The sequence below is a fragment of the Hypanus sabinus genome, chromosome 1, assembly GCF_030144855.1.
Source record: "Hypanus sabinus isolate sHypSab1 chromosome 1, sHypSab1.hap1, whole genome shotgun sequence".
NCBI lineage: Eukaryota > Metazoa > Chordata > Chondrichthyes > Myliobatiformes > Dasyatidae > Hypanus > Hypanus sabinus.
This window is the reverse complement of record NC_082706.1, coordinates 209,780,454-209,799,264: the sequence shown is the minus strand read 5'-3', so window position 1 is coordinate 209,799,264 and position 18,811 is coordinate 209,780,454. Positions and strand designations below refer to the sequence as shown.

General features: G+C 48.7%; 1 protein-coding gene across 1 annotated transcript in view; it reads right to left on the bottom strand.

Annotated features, from left to right (window-relative positions):
• The window catches only part of si:dkey-22o22.2 (neural-cadherin), a 309,750-nt gene that overhangs the window by 28,223 nt on the left and 262,716 nt on the right, over positions 1 to 18,811 (bottom strand). Inside the window, exons 28-31 of the mRNA XM_059994111.1 lie at positions 18,407 to 18,587; positions 12,524 to 12,690; positions 10,892 to 11,156; positions 1,727 to 1,907 (exon numbers count right to left, since the gene is read on the bottom strand). Coding sequence (XP_059850094.1) covers positions 1,727 to 1,907; positions 10,892 to 11,156; positions 12,524 to 12,690; positions 18,407 to 18,587 — 794 coding nt within the window. The remainder of the gene's footprint in view (positions 1 to 1,726; positions 1,908 to 10,891; positions 11,157 to 12,523; positions 12,691 to 18,406; positions 18,588 to 18,811) is intronic.

Sequence of the window (18,811 nt, the reverse complement as noted above, 5' to 3'; positions counted from 1 at the left end):
ACTGCTGTAAGAATATTGAACGGCTCTCTAACAGAATAAAATGGATGCTTGACCTCAGAATCTAACTTGTTAGGACCTTGCATCTTATTGTCTGCCTGATCTTCAGTTTCTCTGTAGCTGTTACACTTTACTTTGCATTCTGTTTTTATTTTTCCTTGTACTACCTCAATGCACTGTGTAATGATGTGATTTGTATGAACAGAATACAAGACAAGCTTTTCACTCTGTCCTGGTACTAAACTAACTTAGTAACATTGGCAGCTGGTGGTTCCACTGTGTATCATGTTTAAATGTATTACATTCTTACAGATGTTAAGATAATCCATTCCTTTATGTTAAAGGATGCTATTCCTCTTTCACACTATCTGTCTATCAATCATTTATTTACCTTCTAGCTATTTATTTACCTGTGTGTGTGTATTCATGTTGAGCGGCGGGGTGGAGATACATTTCTACCAAAGGAGGTGTAAGGTGCTCCTAACCCCCGCTGGCCTGCAGGTCACGCTCGGTCAACGTGTAGCACCTGCTTAGCCCCTGATCAGGGTCACGTGAAGCCATGGATCAGGTGGGGGATGGTCGTGTGAGCAGCTGGTGCAGATCACAAGTCCTGGTTACAAGACCATTGATGCCAGCAGACAATCTCTGAGTATCGATGATGGCTGGGGTCACCTGTCTTATAAAGACACTGCCCAGAAGAGGCAATGGCAAACCACGTCTGTAGAAAAATTTGACAAGAACAATCATGATTGCCCATATCATACGACACGGCACATGATGATGATGATGACTGATTCATGTATATAGTTAGGGTGCCTGTGACTAGTACAGTACTGTACTTGTCAACGTGGAGCTGCTATCAGTGGGAGAGAAGCTGTCCCTGAACCTTCTGTATCCTCTGGCCAAAGGGAGAGAGAGAAGAGAAAATGCCCGGGGTCCATGGTGTCTTGGATTATGCTGGCTGCTTTACTGAAGCAGAGAGAGTTGTGGACAGAGTCCAGGGAGGGGAGGATGGTTTCTGTGATGTATTGCCAAATTTTAGTAGACCAGTGGCCCTCCAATAGTTCCAGAATGTTTCCTTGTCTTCTGCCATGAAGATGGTGCCGTGAACCATGGTGAAGTTCTGCGGGCTGCAGACAATACTTCTAAATATATCTTTCTAATTACTCTCACTGCAATCTGCAGCGCTTTTAAAGACCCTTGTTCTTGATACCTACTGCTTATTTGTTTATTACTGTTGTTTCTTTCTCTCTGTATTTGCACAGTTCGTTGTCTTCTGCACTCTGATTATTATCCTGGGTGGCAGGGCAGCATAGTGGTTAGCTTCACAGTTCCAGTGACCTGGGTTCAATTCCCGCCGCTGCCTGTGCTTTCTCACCAGGACTGCAAGGGTTTCCTCGCGGTGCGCCAAAGACTTACCTGTTGCTAGGTTAATTGGTTAGGCTGGGATTAAATTCGGGGTTGCTGGGTGGTCTGGCTCAAAGGGCTGGAAGAGCCCTTTATCTCAATAAGTAAATTTATTTATCTATCTGCCCAATGCCGCTAATAACAATTTTTTAACGTATCGCACTGTTCTGCTGCCACAAAACAACGTATTTCCCGACATACGCTAGTGATTCTGATTCCGACATGGGTACGGGCCGCTGTGCGACAGCAGTTACAAGTGGGTGAATGTCTCATGCCCCAGAATCCATTCTTACACAGAGGTGTACTTTTGATAATCCCCTACCTGCACTCGTGTTTCCTCCACAGATCTACACAGGAGAAGGGGATATAACAGGGCCTACTGCGACAGGCGTCCGAGTGACAGCCACGTGTTACACCCCGTCGATCCAGGGTTGCAGTTAAGATTGTATTCGTTCCATCCATTGGCAACAGGTGACCATTTAAACGAACATCATGCATGCAGCCTAAATTCAAGCAAAGAGAAACAAACTTAACTCTCATAAACACAAGAGATTATGCAGATGCTGGAAATCCAGAGTAACACACACACAAAATACTGGAGGAACTCAGCAGGTCAGGCAGCATCTACGGAGAGGAATAAACAGTTAGCATTTCAGACTGAGACCTTTTGAAGGGTCACATCCTGAAATGTCATCTGTTTATTCCTCTCCATAGGAACTGCTTGACCTTCAAAGTTCAAAGTACATTATATTCTCAAAGTAAATATACAAACTTGAGAATCATCTTCTCACAGACAGCCATGAAACGAAGAACCCCCATAGAACCCATTAAAACAAGCCAGCGTGCAGAGAGAAAAAAAAAGAGGAACAAATTGTGTAAAGAATAAAGGCAAGCAAACAGCATTCAGAACTGAAGTTCACACCACCAGGTGATCCAGAGGTCCACTAGTTGCAGGCCACGGGTTCCGTCCAGCTGAGAGACGAACAAACCTTGCGGATCAGCAAGCCAAACTGGCCCGTCTCTCACCTCCGACCATTTCAAACTGACAATAGTCTAAATCTTGGATCGTTCCTCTCCCACAGGCTCAGGCTCCGTCACTTCAATACAACCAGTTCCTCTCCCACAGGCTCCGTCGCTTCAATACAACCAGTTCCTATCCCACAGGCTCCGTCGCTTCAATACAACCAGTTCCTCTCCCACAGGCTCCGTCGCTTCAATACAACCAGTTCCTCTCCCACAGGCTCCGTCGCTTCAATACAACCAGTTCCTATCCCACAGGCTCCGTCGCTTCAATACGACCAGTTCCTCTCCCATAGGCTCCGTCGCTTCAATACAACCAGTTCCTCTCCCACAGGCTCAGGCTCCGTCGCTTCAATACAACCAGTTCCTCTCCCATAGGCTCCGTCGCTTCAATACAACCACTTCCTCTCCCACAGGCTCAGGCTCCGTCGCTTCAATACGACCAGTTCCTCTCCCACAGGCTCCGTCGCTTCAATACAACCAGTTCCTATCCCACAGGCTCCGTCGCTTCAATACGACCAGTTCCTCTCCCATAGGCTCCGTCGCTTCAATACAACCAGTTCCTCTCCCATAGGCTCCGTCGCTTCAATACAACCAGTTCCTCTCCCACAGGCTCAGGCTCCGTCGCTTCAATACAACCAGTTCCTCTCCCACAGGCTCCGTCGCTTCAATACAACCAGTTCCTCTCCCATAGGCTCCGTCGCTTCAATACAACCAGTTCCTCTCCCACAGGCTCAGGCTCCGTCGCTTCAATACAACCAGTTCCTCTCCCACAGGCTCAGGCTCCGTCGCTTCAATACAACCAGTTCCTCTCCCACAGGCTCAGGCTCCGTCGCTTCAATACAACCAGTTCCTCTCCCACAGGCTCAGGCTCCGTCGCTTCAATACAACCAGTTCCTCTCCCACAGGCTCCGTCGCTTCAATACAACCAGTTCCTCTCCCACAGGCTCAGGCTCCGTCGCTTCAATACAACCAGTTCCTCTCCCACAGGCTCAGGCTCCGTCGCTTCAATACAACCAGTTCCTCTCCCACAGGCTCCGTCGCTTCAATACAACCAGTTCCTCTCCCACAGGCTCCGTCGCTTCAATACAACCAGTTCCTCTCCCACAGGCTCAGGCTCCGTCGCTTCAATACAACCAGTTCCTCTCCCACAGGCTCCGTCGCTTCAATACAACCAGTTCCTCTCCCACAGGCTCAGGCTCCGTCGCTTCAATACAACCAGTTCCTCTCCCACAGGCTCCGTCGCTTCAATACAACCAGTTCCTCTCCCACAGGCTCCGTCGCTTCAATACAACCAGTTCCTCTCCCACAGGCTCCGTCGCTTCAATACAACCAGTTCCTCTCCCACAGGCTCAGGCTCCGTCGCTTCAATACAACCAGTTCCTCTCCCACAGGCTCAGGCTCTGCCTTGATACAACCAGTACTTGAGCTTTCCGATTCAGCTCGGCTCTTAAATTGATCAAACCTTGGAACTTCCCTCGCCTCTGCCACAAATTTCCTCCAGCAACTCCAGCCCTGACATACTGTAACTGTTCTGCCCCAGCAAGACTCCAGATTCACCAGAAAAATGCCAGATTCTACAGGGAATTCAGCCCAACTCTGACAGGGGAGCCAGAGGCCACTGTTTGCAGTGACTGTGTGAATAACCGAGTATTTAGTAGCTTTCTTTGTTTCACTGCCCCCCCCCCCCCCCCCACCCCCCAGCAGGTAAGTAACTTTGCAAGGTTACATTGCCGGAGTCGGTCATGCATTCGTGAATTCAGGAGTGTACTGGAGGAAAGATCTAGATGAGGGTAGTTGCTTTTCATTGCAGCCTAGCCATTGCTGGGCAAAAGGACCCTAACCCTACACTGTTATCCCAATGAAATAAATAATCAGTTTATAACCTACACCTAATATTCTAAATTTGTACCAGGAAAGGCCAACCTAGGAGGATCTACTCGAGCAGGGCAGCAAGAACACCCTGCTTCGAAATCCCCCTCCCCCCAAATTTGTGTGCCGATATCTACCCTAATCACTACCTACCAAATGTTAAGCAGAGAGGTTGTTCCAGAAATTTGAACAAGTCTCTAGAAATGTGGCTCCTCTCGTGTGCCTGTTGTCTCTTTCCCTGCAGGCCGATTGCAGCTTAATCACGTTGCTTTGTCTTCAGCCCTTCATTCTCTGGTCGCTGAAACTCTCTTTCCAGGAGACCCACAGGCCCTCTCATTGATGTATGAGAAGGGGTTGGGGTGGCCTCTATATAAATGTCTCCCTGGTGGCACCCCCTTCCGAACTGTCCAGTCGATCACCTGAAAGGGCCCAGTTCTTCATTCAGACTGGGGGTGACTGCATTCAGATGCCGTGTGTAGTCTGAAATACCAACAAGGTTGTGGGACTTGCTGTCTCTGCTTTAACTTAAAACTCCCTCCTCATCTATTTCCCAATATCTTTTCTATTCTCTGCTATTAAAACAAATCATGGCCTTCATCAATCGTGGGATTGAATTTAGGAGCCGAGAGGTAATGTTGCAGCTATATAGGACCCTGGTCAGACCCCACTTGGAGTATTGTGCTCAGTTCTGGTCGCCTCACTACAGGAAGGATGTGGAAGCCATAGAAAGGGTTCAGGGGAGATTTACAAGGATGTTGCCTGGATTGGGGAGCATGTCTTATGAAAACAGGTTTAGTGAACTCGGCCTTTTCTCCTTGGAATGATGAGAGGTGACCTGATAGAGGTGTACAGGATGATGAGAGGCATTGATCATGTGGATAGTCAGAGGCTTTTCCCCAGGGCTGAAATGGCTAGCTAGGTGCTTGGCAGTACGTTCAGAGGAGATACCAGGGGTGAGTTTTTTACGCAGAGAGTGGTGAGTGCGTGGAATGGGCTGCTGGCGGTGGTGGTGGAGGCGGATATGATAGGGTCTTTTACGAGACTCCTCGATGGCTACATGGAGCTCAGAAAAATAGAGGGCTATGGGTAAAGCCTAGGTAGTTCTAATGTAGGGACATGTTCGGCTTTGTGGGCCGAAGGGCCTGTATTGTGCTGTATGTTTTCTATGTTTCTATGTCTTCTATCTACCTTCAGCAACCAGCCGTCATTACGGAGTACCACCATCATCACACTTCAGCAGGCTATCCATGGTTTTCTGCCACGCTCTCGGGGTCTCTGTCACACTCTCATGGTCTCTGTCACATGCTCGGGATCTCTGTAACTCTCTCGGGGTCTCTGTCACACTCTCGGGGTCTCTGTCACACTCTCGGGGTCTCTCGGGGTCTCTGTCACACTCTCATGGTCTCTGTCACACTCTCGGGGTCTCTCGGGGTCTCTGTCACACTCTCGGGGTCTCTCGGGGTCTCTGTCACACTCTCATGGTCTCTGTCACACTCTCGGGGTCTCTGTAACTCTCTCATGGTCTCTGTCACACTCTCGGGGTCTCTGTCACACTCTCGGGATCTCTGTAACTCTCTCAGGGTCTCTGTCATGCTCTCGGGGTCTCTGTCATGCTCTTGTGGTCTCTGTCACACTCTCGGGGTCTCTGTAACTCTCTCAGGGTCTCTGTCACACTCTCGGGGTCTCTGTCACACTCTCGGGATCTCTGTAACTCTCTCGGGGTCTCTGTCACACTCTCGGGGTCTCTCGGGGTCTCTGTCACACTCTCGGGGTCTCTCGGGGTCTCTGTCACACTCTCGGGGTCTCTGTCACGCTCTTGTGGTCTCTGTCACGCTCTCGGGGTCTCTGTCACACTCTCGGGGTCTCTGTCACATGCTCGGGATCTCTGTAACTCTCTCAGGGTCTCTGTCACACTCTCGGGGTCTCTGTCACACTCTCGGGATCTCTGTAACTCTCTCGGGGTCTCTGTCACACTCTCGGGGTCTCTCGGGGTCTCTGTCACACTCTCGGGGTCTCTCGGGGTCTCTGTCACACTCTCATGGTCTCTATCACACTCTCGGGGTCTCTCGGGGTCTCTGTCACACTCTCGGGGTCTCTGTCACGCTCTCGGGGTCTCTGTCACACTCTTGGGGTCTCTGTCACGCTCTTGTGGTCTCTGTCACACTCTCGGGGTCTCTGTCACACTCTCGGGGTCTCTGTCATGCTCTCGGGGTCTCTGTCATGCTCTTGTGGTCTCTGTCACACTCTCGGGGTCTCTCGGGGTCTCTGTCACACTCTCATGGTCTCTATCACACTCTCGGGGTCTCTCGGGGTCTCTGTCACACTCTCGGGGTCTCTGTCACGCTCTCGGGGTCTCTGTCACACTCTTGGGGTCTCTGTCACGCTCTTGTGGTCTCTGTCACACTCTCGGGGTCTCTGTCACACTCTCGGGGTCTCTGTCATGCTCTCGGGGTCTCTGTCATGCTCTTGTGGTCTCTGTCACACTCTCGGGGTCTCTGTCACACTCTCGGGGTCTCTGTCACGCTCTTGTGGTCTCTGTCACACTCTCGGGGTCTCTGTCACGCTCTTGGGGTCTCTGTCACACTCTCAGGGTCTCTGTCACGCTCTTGTGGTCTCTGTCACACTCTCGGGGTCTCTGTCACGCTCTCGGGGTCTCTGTCACACTCTCGGGGTCTCTGTCACGCTCTTGTGGTCTCTGTCACACTCTCGGGGTCTCTGTCACGCTCTCGTGGTCTCTGTCACACTCTCAGGGTCTCTGTCACACTCTCGTGGTCTCTGTCACACTCTCGGGGTCTCTCGGGGTCTCTGTCATGCTCTCGCGGTCTCTGTCACACTCTCGGGGTCTCTGTCACACTCTCGGGGTCTCTCGGGGTCTCTGTCACGCTCTCGTGGTCTCTGTCACACTCTCAGGGTCTCTGTCACACTCTCGTGGTCTCTGTCACACTCTCGGGGTCTCTCGGGGTCTCTGTCACGCTCTCGTGGTCTCTGTCACACTCTCGGGGTCTCTGTCACACTCTCGGGGTCTCTGTAACTCTCTCGGGGTCTCTGTCACACTCTCGGGGTCCCTGCCACACTCTCGTGGTCTCTGTCACACTCTCGGGGTCTCTGTCACACTCTCGTGGTCTCTGTCACCCTCTCGGGGTCTCTGTCACCCTCTCGGGGTCTCCGTCAGGCTCTCGGGGTCTCCGTCAGGCTCTCGGGGTCCCTGCCTATGCTCTCGGGGTCCCTGCCACACTCTCGGGGTCTCTGTCACACTCTCGGGATCTCTGTAACTCTCTCGGGGTCTCTGTCACACTCTCGGGGTCTCTGTCACACTCTCGGGGTCTCTGTAACTCTCTTGGGGTCTCTGTCACGCTCTCGGGGTCCCTGCCACACTCTCGGGGTCTCTGTCACACTCTCGGGGTCTCTGTAACTCTCTCGGGGTCTCTGTCACACTCTCGGGGTCTCTGTCACACTCTCGTGGTCTCTGTCACCCTCTCGGGGTCTCTGTCACCCTCTCGGGGTCTCCGTCAGGCTCTCGGGGTCTCCGTCAGGCTCTCGGGGTCCCTGCCTATGCTCTCGGGGTCCCTGCCACACTCTCGGGGTCTCTGTCACACTCTCGGGATCTCTGTAACTCTCTCGGGGTCTCTGTCACACTCTCGGGGTCCCTGCCTATGCTCTCATGGTCTTCTGCCTTTGCATTTCCTCCGGGTATGTTTTCATCAGCTGTGGCCAGGTCTGGCATTGCCGGCTGGTGTTCCTCTCTTAGGTTCTCTGTAATTACATGGTTACTGGGTACACTTGATCCCCTGCTCTGACTGTGGGAGCAACAAGAGGGTGAGTCGTATGCTTTAACCCGAGTCCAGTGTTTCCACAGGCTGCCGAGTCTGCACACAGACACAAGTGTCATTGGGTAAGAGTACCGTCTGTGGTCCTATCCCCCAGGGGGAAACCCCGGCCTTTCCAGCAGCACCCTCACCATGTCTTGGTCGCCGGGCTGTGGAAGGACTATCTCCTTTCCCTCCGGCTCTCTCTGATCGGCGACTCACTGCTGTTGTTTCGCTTGGTGCTTCAGCACTTTAAGTTAATTACAAAGGTCTTTCTACTTATTACTGTAAGCCCCAGGCTCCCCACAACCCATAATGACCCCATACCTGCCTAAGACATGGTGGGGCCACCGCGACTCTCCCCTCCCCGTGTGCCCAGCTCCCATCTGGTCCCTCCTTTGCTCCCTTTCTCCTCCACCTCTCCTTCTCTTCTGTCTCCACCTCTTCATATAATTCCTGAACAGTGGTCAGTGTGTCACTTTTTATAGGGTACTGCTTCTGGGGTTTATACAGACCCTCCTCTATTTTAACTGGGTCTTGCTTGTGTCTAGCCCACTCTGCTGGGAACTACCCCACAGACACCATCCTGGCTCCAGTGTCTGGTGATCGGGGCAGCTGTGACTATGCTAGCCAGGCTGTGTTCTATTCGCTGTCCCTGACCTGTCCATGTTATTTCTCTCTTTCCCGAATCTATAACAGCTCCTGCTTCCCTTAGGATGTTTACTCCCAGGATAGTGCCCTCGATATTTGGACATACCCAGAAATACACTGGAAGCTGCACTCCCCGATTTCGAGTATTTGCGACTCGCTTCTTTCCATCTTCACCGCTTTCCCTCCTACACCCCTGATATAAATGACCTGTCCAGTTGTTGGCAAGGATAGGTCTGTTATCCATACCGATGCCCCCGCGTCCACTAACGTATTGTATTGCTGTCCCCTAATGTTGCTGTTGTGTACATCCGCAAGTCACCAGCACTGGCAGTGGGGCCCACCGACACATCTTTTTCTGACCTAGGAGCTGTCTTTATGATCTGATCAACAGTCAGATTGGTCAGACCGGTGAGAGATTGCATGTCTGCTGTGATGTTCCCGTTTTTCTTTCCTCTGTTCTGGACACTCCCTCCAACCACGTCCCAATAGGCCACACCTGTAGCACATAAACCCCTTTACCCTCCCACGTCTATTCCGGCAATTCCTTGCTCCGTGCCCTGGTGGCTGGCAAACAAAACAAACTGTCAGGAACGTCACAGCAGCTACATCTGCTTTACGATCTCTCTTGCACTTCCTTCGGTCTATCTCACTGGCCCAGGAAACGATCGCAGAGTAGGTCGACCCCATCGCTATCCCTAAATCTAAAACTTCCTGGTGGGCTGAGCGTAGACCTTCCTTCAGCATTTTCAGGAAGACTGGGTCGTCCAACCTGGAATACCCATATGCTCGATATTTACGTTCTGCATAACCCATGGCCGTCTCATCAGCTTTTTGAATCACTGCTCTTATCGCTCCCCAGTTACTCTCACCTCCCCCCAGTCGCTGCCTCACTTCCCCGTTAGAAAAGTGATATCTTTCTTCTTGCTGGGGTTCCCGATAGTTGCCCAGGTACCATCCCGCACCCCCTGAGCCATCCTGTCCCACACATTCTTCGGGCACTTCGCTTTTACCAACACTGTATACCTTTAGGGTGCAGCTGGTGAATTTCAACCATTTCCTGGAGATCTCGCCAGAGTTCCAAATTCCCACATGCGATGTTAAGTGAGGACAACTCTGACAAAATGCTCTATTCCTCCTCGGTCATAATCATTGTCAAGGGCTGGCTCGGATCATCAGGGTTCTCAGCCTGGCGTTGCCTGACTTCAATAGGTGCCATCCTGGCAGATATATCTGGGTAAAACCTCTTCCTGAAATACCTCACACTAATTCCCACACTACGCAAAATATAAAAGACGGGTACCAGTTAAACAGCAGAAACTTCAAACCGCAGAGAGTGTGCTCCTCAATCTGCCACTTCTGTGCACCTGGACTCGCGATGCCCGCTGTACTCCTTTGCATCACACATGCAAACTATAATGCAGCTCCCCGAACAAGCATACACCCCCCCACTCTGGCGTCCCGAACCGTCAGTAACCTCCCCTCGCAACTGCTGGCTCTGTCTCACCAAATTAACATGGAAAGTTTCCTCACTTAGATAAGCACACATGCACGCACACACACCACTTTTATATCTACCAGTTCAGCTTTCCGCGTTCGTGATACCTCGTGTTCCTGTGTACCACTGACTCGAACAAATCCGAGTGTGAGTGTTATTTTATAGCACTCAGACTGCTAAGATCACTGGCCACACAAAGGCATCCTACTCCTGACACTGTTGTTGTGTGAACGAAATCACCGGAGAGAGTTACTGGTAGATACAAAGCAGCTTCTTTATTCGACAATTCATCATACCGAGATGCTTTCGGTGGAAAGGTCTGCTGGCCTAACGCGGGGCTCGATATTTATTTGCTAAACACAAAGGACAATCCCATATTTACAAAGTATAGACAATGCTTTCTTTTGAAGCTACATACAAACTTCACACCTCCTGATTCTCATCCATCCCACAGGCACCAGCAGCGTCTGGACTGGTTTCCACAGCTTTTAGGAAATGTATTGTTCCAAATTAAATCCACAATACATTATCAAGGAACAGAAGACTGGTAGCCAAAGCCATTTGTAAAAGTAAATGACCTAAACCCAAAAATCACTCTAACAATAACCAACATCTAACATTCTGGTCCCGTGTAAAAGCTCACCTTGAAAATCATTTGGTGAAATCCTATGAAGACTCTTTCCCAAAACCAGACTTGAAGCATCGATTAGGATTTCTCTGTGGGTGCCAAGAGAAGATGTCACCTCAAGGGCTCCCCCTGCATTGTTGAGACGCAGTGTGAACTCGTTGTCCTGTCGCTCCACGTCTGCCAGAATCCATTGGCCACTGTCGACCCGCAGCGTTTCTAGCCTCAGCGAATGTTCCCCGTCACCAAGGTTAACACGGATCCCAAAATATCCACTCGCAATCTAATCCACAGAAGAAAATTAACATAGAAGACAAAACACGGATTTAATAACAATCAGAAGGATTTTGTGAAACAATAAATCCAATCTCAAATTCCTTGCAGACAACAGTGGGAACTGAAGCTGAGTTTCTGGCACTGTAAACAGTTACACTAACCGCTGTGCTTTAGGGAGGGTGCAGAGGAGATTTACCAAGATGCTGCCTGGATTAGAGAGAATGTTTTATGAAGATAGGTTGTGCAAACTAAGACATTTCCAGCAACTACAAATAAAATAAGACAGCAACAGCAAAACAAATACTTTTTCTATTACCCCCACTCCATCCTCCTACCCCCCCCCCACTCACACACCCAGAGAGGCCTTAAACCCGAGTACAGGCCGACTCCGGGCCTCCAGTCCTTGTCCCTGGATTCTTAGAATTGCAGGCACCAAGCCTCCAACTTTGGACTTCACCTCTGGACTTGCCAATCATTGGTTTGACATTCAGGCCTCCACTTCCAAACTCACATGGACCTCTGACCCTGGTGACCTTGGCCATCACGCCTCCTTTGGGCCCTTGTGAATCCTTCGGGCCTCTACCTTCAGTCTTTGACCTTCGGGCCTCTACCTTCAGTCTTTGACCTTCAGGCTTCACCTTCCAGGTTTGCCTTCGGGATTTCACTGGGTTTGACTTTGGATCCTCTACTTGTGGACTCGTACTGACCTCTGACCTCAAAGAACAACTTTGTCCTTCTCTTCATTACACTTTTTTTCGTGGTCTTCATATCTAGAGCCATCACAATAGTCCACCATTTTCTCTGAGAAAATGTATTACCTTACACCCACGTCCCAGGAATCTCAGAGAAAGAGTTTAATTGCATTACAACAACAGCAAAACAAGCCCCTATCTCATCTCTTCCACCTATCCACTCACACACTGAGACAGCCCCAACCCCCGGAGAGTCTAGAACCAGAGGGCCCCAGAATACAAGCACATTCTGTTAGAACAGAGATGAGGAGGGATTATTTTAGCCAGAGGATGGAGAATCTGTGGAATTCATTGTCACAGACGGCCGAGGAGGCCAAGTTATTGGGTATATTTAAGGCAGAGTTGATAGGTTCTTGATTAGTCAAGGCATCAAAAGTTATAGGAAGAAGATAAGAGAATGGGGTTGAAAGGGATTATAAATCAGCCATGATGGAATGGCGCAGCAGACTTGATGGGCTGAATGGCCTCATTCTGCTCTTATGTCTTATGGTCTGCAGTCCCTGACTCACAGACATCAGGCCTCTAACCTTGGATTGGCAGACTGCATTTGACAAACGTGAACCTCTTTGACCCTTGCATACTGATTCACGCATTTAGTATGGAGGAGACTTTTGGATGTTACCTCCAGTATGATATATTCACTGGTGTCTTTGGAAGCCAGGCTGAGCAGAGAGCAGCTGGGGCTACGGGTACGAAACATCATCTGCACTTGGGTTCTGCGGGCGCTGAGAGCCCCTTTCTGCTGGTACTGAATCAGGCCGTCCTTCCCAAAAGACCATTCAGGTAGAACTGTGGATAAACAGAAATCATGAAACAGTCAGCAGGCCAAACACCAGGATGCTGCGTGGATTAGAGAGCATGTCTGGCACCGTCTGGTACAGGAATTCCAACGCATCTGACCGCAAGGCTCTGCAAACAACGGTGAAGTCAGCCATGAGGATCATCGGGGTCTTCCTTCCACTCACCCAGGATGTTGATCAGGAGCACTGCATTCACAGGGCCCTTCACATTGTCAGTGATCCCTCCCACCCGTCCAGCAAACCTTTTGACACCTACCATCAGACAGGAGGTACCGCAGCATTAAGACAAGGCCTGGGAAACAGCTTCTTCCCCCAGGATGTGAGACACCCGAACTCTCTGCCACTACCCAGGCCTCATCACTTACGAAGTGTCGGTAGCATTATACTGTTCACTTTCTAATTTGTATCGTAAGTGCACCTGATGCAAAATGTCAATCTTCTGGAATATATTTTATTATTTGTTAATTTATTTGTGGTAATATTACTTTGTGTATTATATTTGTGAGTTATATGTACTGTGTTGTGCACCCTGATCCAGAGAGATGTAGTTTTGTTTGGTGATCTACATAGGGATGGTTGTGTGTGAGTTATATGTACTGTGTTGTCACTCTGGTCCAGAGAGATGTAGTTTTGTTTGGTGATATACATAGGGACGGTTGTGTGTGAGTTATATGTACTGTGTTGTCACCCTGGTCCAGAGGAACATTGTTTCATTTGGTCATATACATGGGGACAGCTGAATGACAATAAACTTGAATTTGATTGATCTTCGGATTGATGGAAGATGAGAGGTGATTTGACAAGATGATAGAGTAAGGTCCATTATTTATCTGAACAAAAGGGAGTCACGTAGCATAGAAGATAACACTATGCTATTCCAGCTTGGAATTTGGAGTTCAATTCCGACGTTATCTGTAAGGAGTCTGTACATCCTCCCCATGGAATGCCTGTGTTTTCCCTGGGGGCTCTGGTTTCCTCTCACAGTCCAAAGACATACTAGTTAGTAGGTTAATTGGTCATTGTAAATTGCCTTGTGATTAGGTTCGGGTTAAATCAGGAGAGTGCTGGGCAGCGCGGCTCAAAGGACTGGAAGGGTCTGTTCGGTGATGTAAGCCAGAGATCATGTGGACAGCTGGAGACCTTCCCCAGTGCAGAAAGCGCTGGGACGATAGGGTATCATCTTAAAGTGACAGGAGAAAATATAGGGGGATCTCAGAGGGAGATGTTTTACACAGGGAGTAGTGGTGAGTGTCTGGAACACCCTGCCAAGGGTGGTGGTAGAGGCAGATACATTAGGGGACATTTAATAAACTCTTAGAGACATGGATGATAGAAAAGTGGAGGGGTATGTAGGAGGGAAGGGCTAGATTGATCTTGGAATAGGTTAAAAGGTCGGTAAAACATTGTGGGTGAAAGGGCCTGTACTGTGCTGTACTGTTCTCTGTTCTAGACAAAATAAATCTATTAAAGCACTGACAAAAAACCCTTTTTTATTATTTGATATTTATTATTGTCTAACTGTAATGCCCGAGTTGTTTCGAAGGGAATCTGTATCATTTAGGGTCATGGAGTTATGGAGCAGATACAGGCCCTTCGAACCAACCACATAGCCACCCAGCTGGCCCCAGTTTCCTGAGTTTGGCCCACAACCCTCTAAGCTGCACCTCTCCCTGTAAGTGCTTCCTGAGGGATACTATTGTACCTAACTCCATACTCTGAGTTATGAAGGCCTACAAGCCAAAAGCTTTTTTCATGATCTTATCGCTCTGTGACACCACTTCTAAGGAATTATGGATCTGTATTCCCAGAACCCTCTGCTCCACCACCACCCTCCCCCAGTGCCCGACCACTCACCATGTAAGTCCTACCTTGCTTTTGGAATTTTAAATTTAATTTTAAATAAATAATGCAATTAAAGGAATAGTGAAGTAATGTTGATGGACATTCTGAAACTGGAATGGCAGAGGGGAGGACGCTGTTCCTGAATCACTGAGTGTGTGTCTTCAGGCTCCTGCGTCTTCTCCCTGATGGTAGCAATGAGAAGAGGGCATGACCCAGATGGTGAATTCCCCTGGAATGAAAGGGTTAGTGTGAGGAGCAGTTGATTGCTCTGGGCCTGTACTCGCTGGAGTTTAGAAGAGTGAGGAGGGGTTCTCATTGAAACCTATCAAATATTGAAAGGCCTAGACAGAGTGGATGTGGAGAGGATGCTTCCTATAGTGGAGGGGCGGAATGGTCTGGACCAGAGGAAATAGTCTCAGAACAGAGGGACGTCCATTTAGAACAGAGATGAGGAGGAACTACTTTAGCCAGAGGGTGGTGAATCTGGAATTCATTGCCACAGACAGCTGTGGAGGCCAAGTCATTGGGTATATTAAAAGCGAAGGTTGATTGATTATCGATTAGTCAGGGGTTAAAGGTTACAGGGAAAAAGCAGGAGAATGTGGAATGGCAGAGAAGACTCAATGGGCTGAATGGCCTAATTCTGCTCTGAGTGTTATGGTCTTATGATGGATTCCTGAGGCCCCGTGCCGTTTGACTAAATGGGTTGCAGGAAGAGGGGCTTGCAAAGGCAGCAGGGAATGGGCACTCTTGCTTCCCATCACTTCACCAACAACGATTACTCAGTGATGGGTGACACCAGCCGTAAGATCCGAGCAAGGAGCGCCGCCGCTGTCTGTGAGCAGTCTGTACGCTCTCCCCGTGTCCGCCTGGGTTTCCTCCGAGAGCTCCGTATTCCAAAGACGCATGGGGAAGCTTTTGAAAAACCAACAGAAGGTGGCTAAAGCGTCATAAGGAAGGACAAGATAGAATATGAAAGTAAGCTAGCCAATAATATTAATGAGGATACCCAAAGGTTCTTCAGACATATAAAGACTAAAAGAGATGCGAGAGTGGATATCGGACCACTGGAAAACGATGCTGGAGAGGTAGAAGTGGGGGACAAGGAAATGGTGGACGAACTGAATAACTATGTCACTGTGGAAAACACTAGCATTGTGGTGGGAGTTCCAGACTGATCTCAGTGGTTGGGGAGACTTTGGGGTCAACTGTTAGGGATGTGGTTTTGGAGTGCCTGTAGGCATGTGATAAAACAGGCTGTCATCCTCTGGGTTTCCTCAAGGGAAACTCTTGCTTGACAAACCTGATGGAATTCTTTGGAGGAAGGGCAAGCAGAATAGACAAAGGAGAATTGGTTGATGTTCTGTACTTGGATTTTCAGAAGACTTTTGACATCATGCCACACATGAGGCTGCTTACCAAGATAAGACTCTATGGTATTACAGGAAAGATTCTAGCATGGATAGAGCATTAGCTGATTGTCAGGAGGCAAGGAGTTGGGATGAAGGGAGCCTTTTCTGGGTGACTGCCAGTGACGAGTGGTGTTCCACAGGGGTCTGTGTTGGGATCAATTCTTTTTATGTTACTGTATATGTCAATGGTCTGAATGATGGAATTGATGACTTTGTGGCAAAGTTTGCGTATGATGTGAAGATAGGTGGAGGAGCAGGTAGTGTTGAGGAAGGAGAGTGGCTACAGAAGAGCTTAGACAGATTAGGTGAATGGGCAACTGGTAGCAGACGTAATACAGTGTTGGGAAGTGTATGATCATGCACTCTGGTAGAGGGAAAAAAGTAGAGACTATTTTCTAAAAGAAGAGAAATTTCAAATTTGAGGAGCAGAAAGACGGGAGTCCTTGTGAAGGTTGAGTCTGTGGTGAGGAAGACAAATGCATTTCAAGAGGACTAGAATATAAAAGCAAGGATGCAATGTTGGGTCTTTATAAGACACTGTTGAGGTCTCACTTGCAGTATTATAAGCAATTTTTGGCTCCTTGTCTAAGAAAGGACGTGCTGACATTAGAGAGGGTTCAAAGGAGGTGCACGAAAATGATTCCGGGATTGAAAGGCTTATCATATGATGAACTTTTGATTGCCTTGGGTCTGTTCTCACTAGAATTCAGAAGAATGACGGGATCTCATTGAACCTATTGAATGTTGAAAGGCCTCGATAGAATGGATGTGGAGAGACAGACAGACAGACATACTTTATTGATCCCGAGGGAAATTGGGTTTCGTTACAGCCGCAACAACCAAGAATAGAGTAGAAATATAGCAATATAAAGCCATAAATAATTAAATAATAATAAGTTAATCATGCCAAGTCGAAATAAGTCCAGGACCAGCCTATTGGCTCAGGGTGTCTGACACTCCAAGGGAGGAGTTGTAAAGTTTGATGGCCACAGGTAGGAGTGACTTCCTATGACGCTCAGTGTTACATCTCGGTGGAATGAGTCTCTGGCTGAATGTACTCCTGTGCCTAACCAGTACATTATGGAGTGGATGGGAGTCATTGTCCAAGATGGCATGCAACTTGGACAGTATCCTCTTTTCAGATACCACCGTCAGAGAGTCCAGTTCCACCCCCACAACATCACTGGCCTTACGAATGAGTTTGTTGATTCTGTTGGTGTCTGTAACCCTCAGCCTGCTGCCCCAGCACACAACAGCAAATATTTTAGCACTGGCCACCACAGCCTCATAGAACATCCTCAGCATTGTCCGGCAGATGTTAAAGGACAGTCTCCTCAGGAAATAGAGACGGCTCTGACCCTTCCTGTAGACAGCCTCAGTGTTCTTTGACCAGTCCAGTTTATTGTCCATTCGTATCCCCAGGTATTTGTAATCCTCCACCATGTTCTCACTGACCCCTTGGATGGGAACAGGGGTCACCAGGATGTTTCCTATGCTGGGAGAGTCTAAGACCAGAGGACATAGTCTCAGAATAGAGGGCATCCTTTTACAATGGAGGTGAGGGGGAATTTCTTTAAGCAGAGAGTGATTGCCACAGGCAGCTGTGGGGGCCAAGTTATTAGTTGTATTTAAGGTGGAGGTTGGTAGATTGTTAATTGGTCGGGGCATAAAGTGATAAGGGAGAAGGCAGGAGGTTGGATGGAAACTGGATCAGCCATGATGACATGGTGGAGCAGACTCGATAGGTCAAATGGCCTAACTCTGCTCCTCTTTGTTATGGTCCTCTGGGTTAGGTTTAGTGAATACTATGTTGGTGCCAGAAGCACACTGACATTTGTGAGCTGCCCGGAGTAGTGTATTTGGTATCTGAGTGACATTGTGAACGTATTGAGACCACGATCGATAACGTCATTTAACATGGCACATAATGAAGATGATAGTGTTTGTTTACAGAATTCATTACGGGTTATATGTAAGAAGTATGTGAATGGCATATGTCATTATGCCACCGAGTCATAAGTGAGCCCCTCAGAAAAGGAAATAAGCTAAAATAAAGCAAAGTCAACATGTTATCCCGAGCTCCCGTGTTTTTCTTTTGATTAATTTCTGGAGTTGTAAAACACAACACCCAGCAGAATGCTCACTGATCCGATTTGATGCAAATGACGCATTTCCCTTTCAATGTACCTGTGTCAAATAAAGCTAATCTTTAAACCTTTAAACTTTTAGCAAATGAAGCATGGAAGTTTGCTTGTAGAGTGCACGTGTGCTGCATCGTAACCGGAGTAACAATCATTTCATTCTCCTTTACATTCGTGCTGAATAATGACAATGAACTACCTTGAATCTTCAACTTACATGAGTTTAATTCCACAAACCCCCTTCCACCAAAGTGGTCTAATTTAATCTCCTCCTGACGTACCCCCAAATGGAATGCACGATTCACTTTACCTTTCTCACACCTGTATCCGGTATAACCTGGTCTGCAGTGACAGCTGAAGGAGCCCCATTCTCCTAGACATTCCCCACGAATGCCGCAGGAGTATGTCCCAGCGCTGTGGCACACCCCGTCGGTCAGTTCACAGCCCGGTGCCCCACCCAGGAACTCTGCGGGGCTCCCCAGATCGTACACCTGGCAGCAGAGAGGAAGAATGAGAACAGATGCTTCTGCTTAGAAAGGAAAATACAGTGAACATGGCGTGACAGTATTGTGCTTTTTTTTGTAACTATTTATGCTGTATAGGCACCACAAGGCCGTGATGGTTAGTGCAACGTTATTGCATCTCGTGGCATCAGAGTTTGGAGTTCAATTCACAGTAAGCACTTTTGTACGTTCGTTAGCCTAAAAAAAATTCA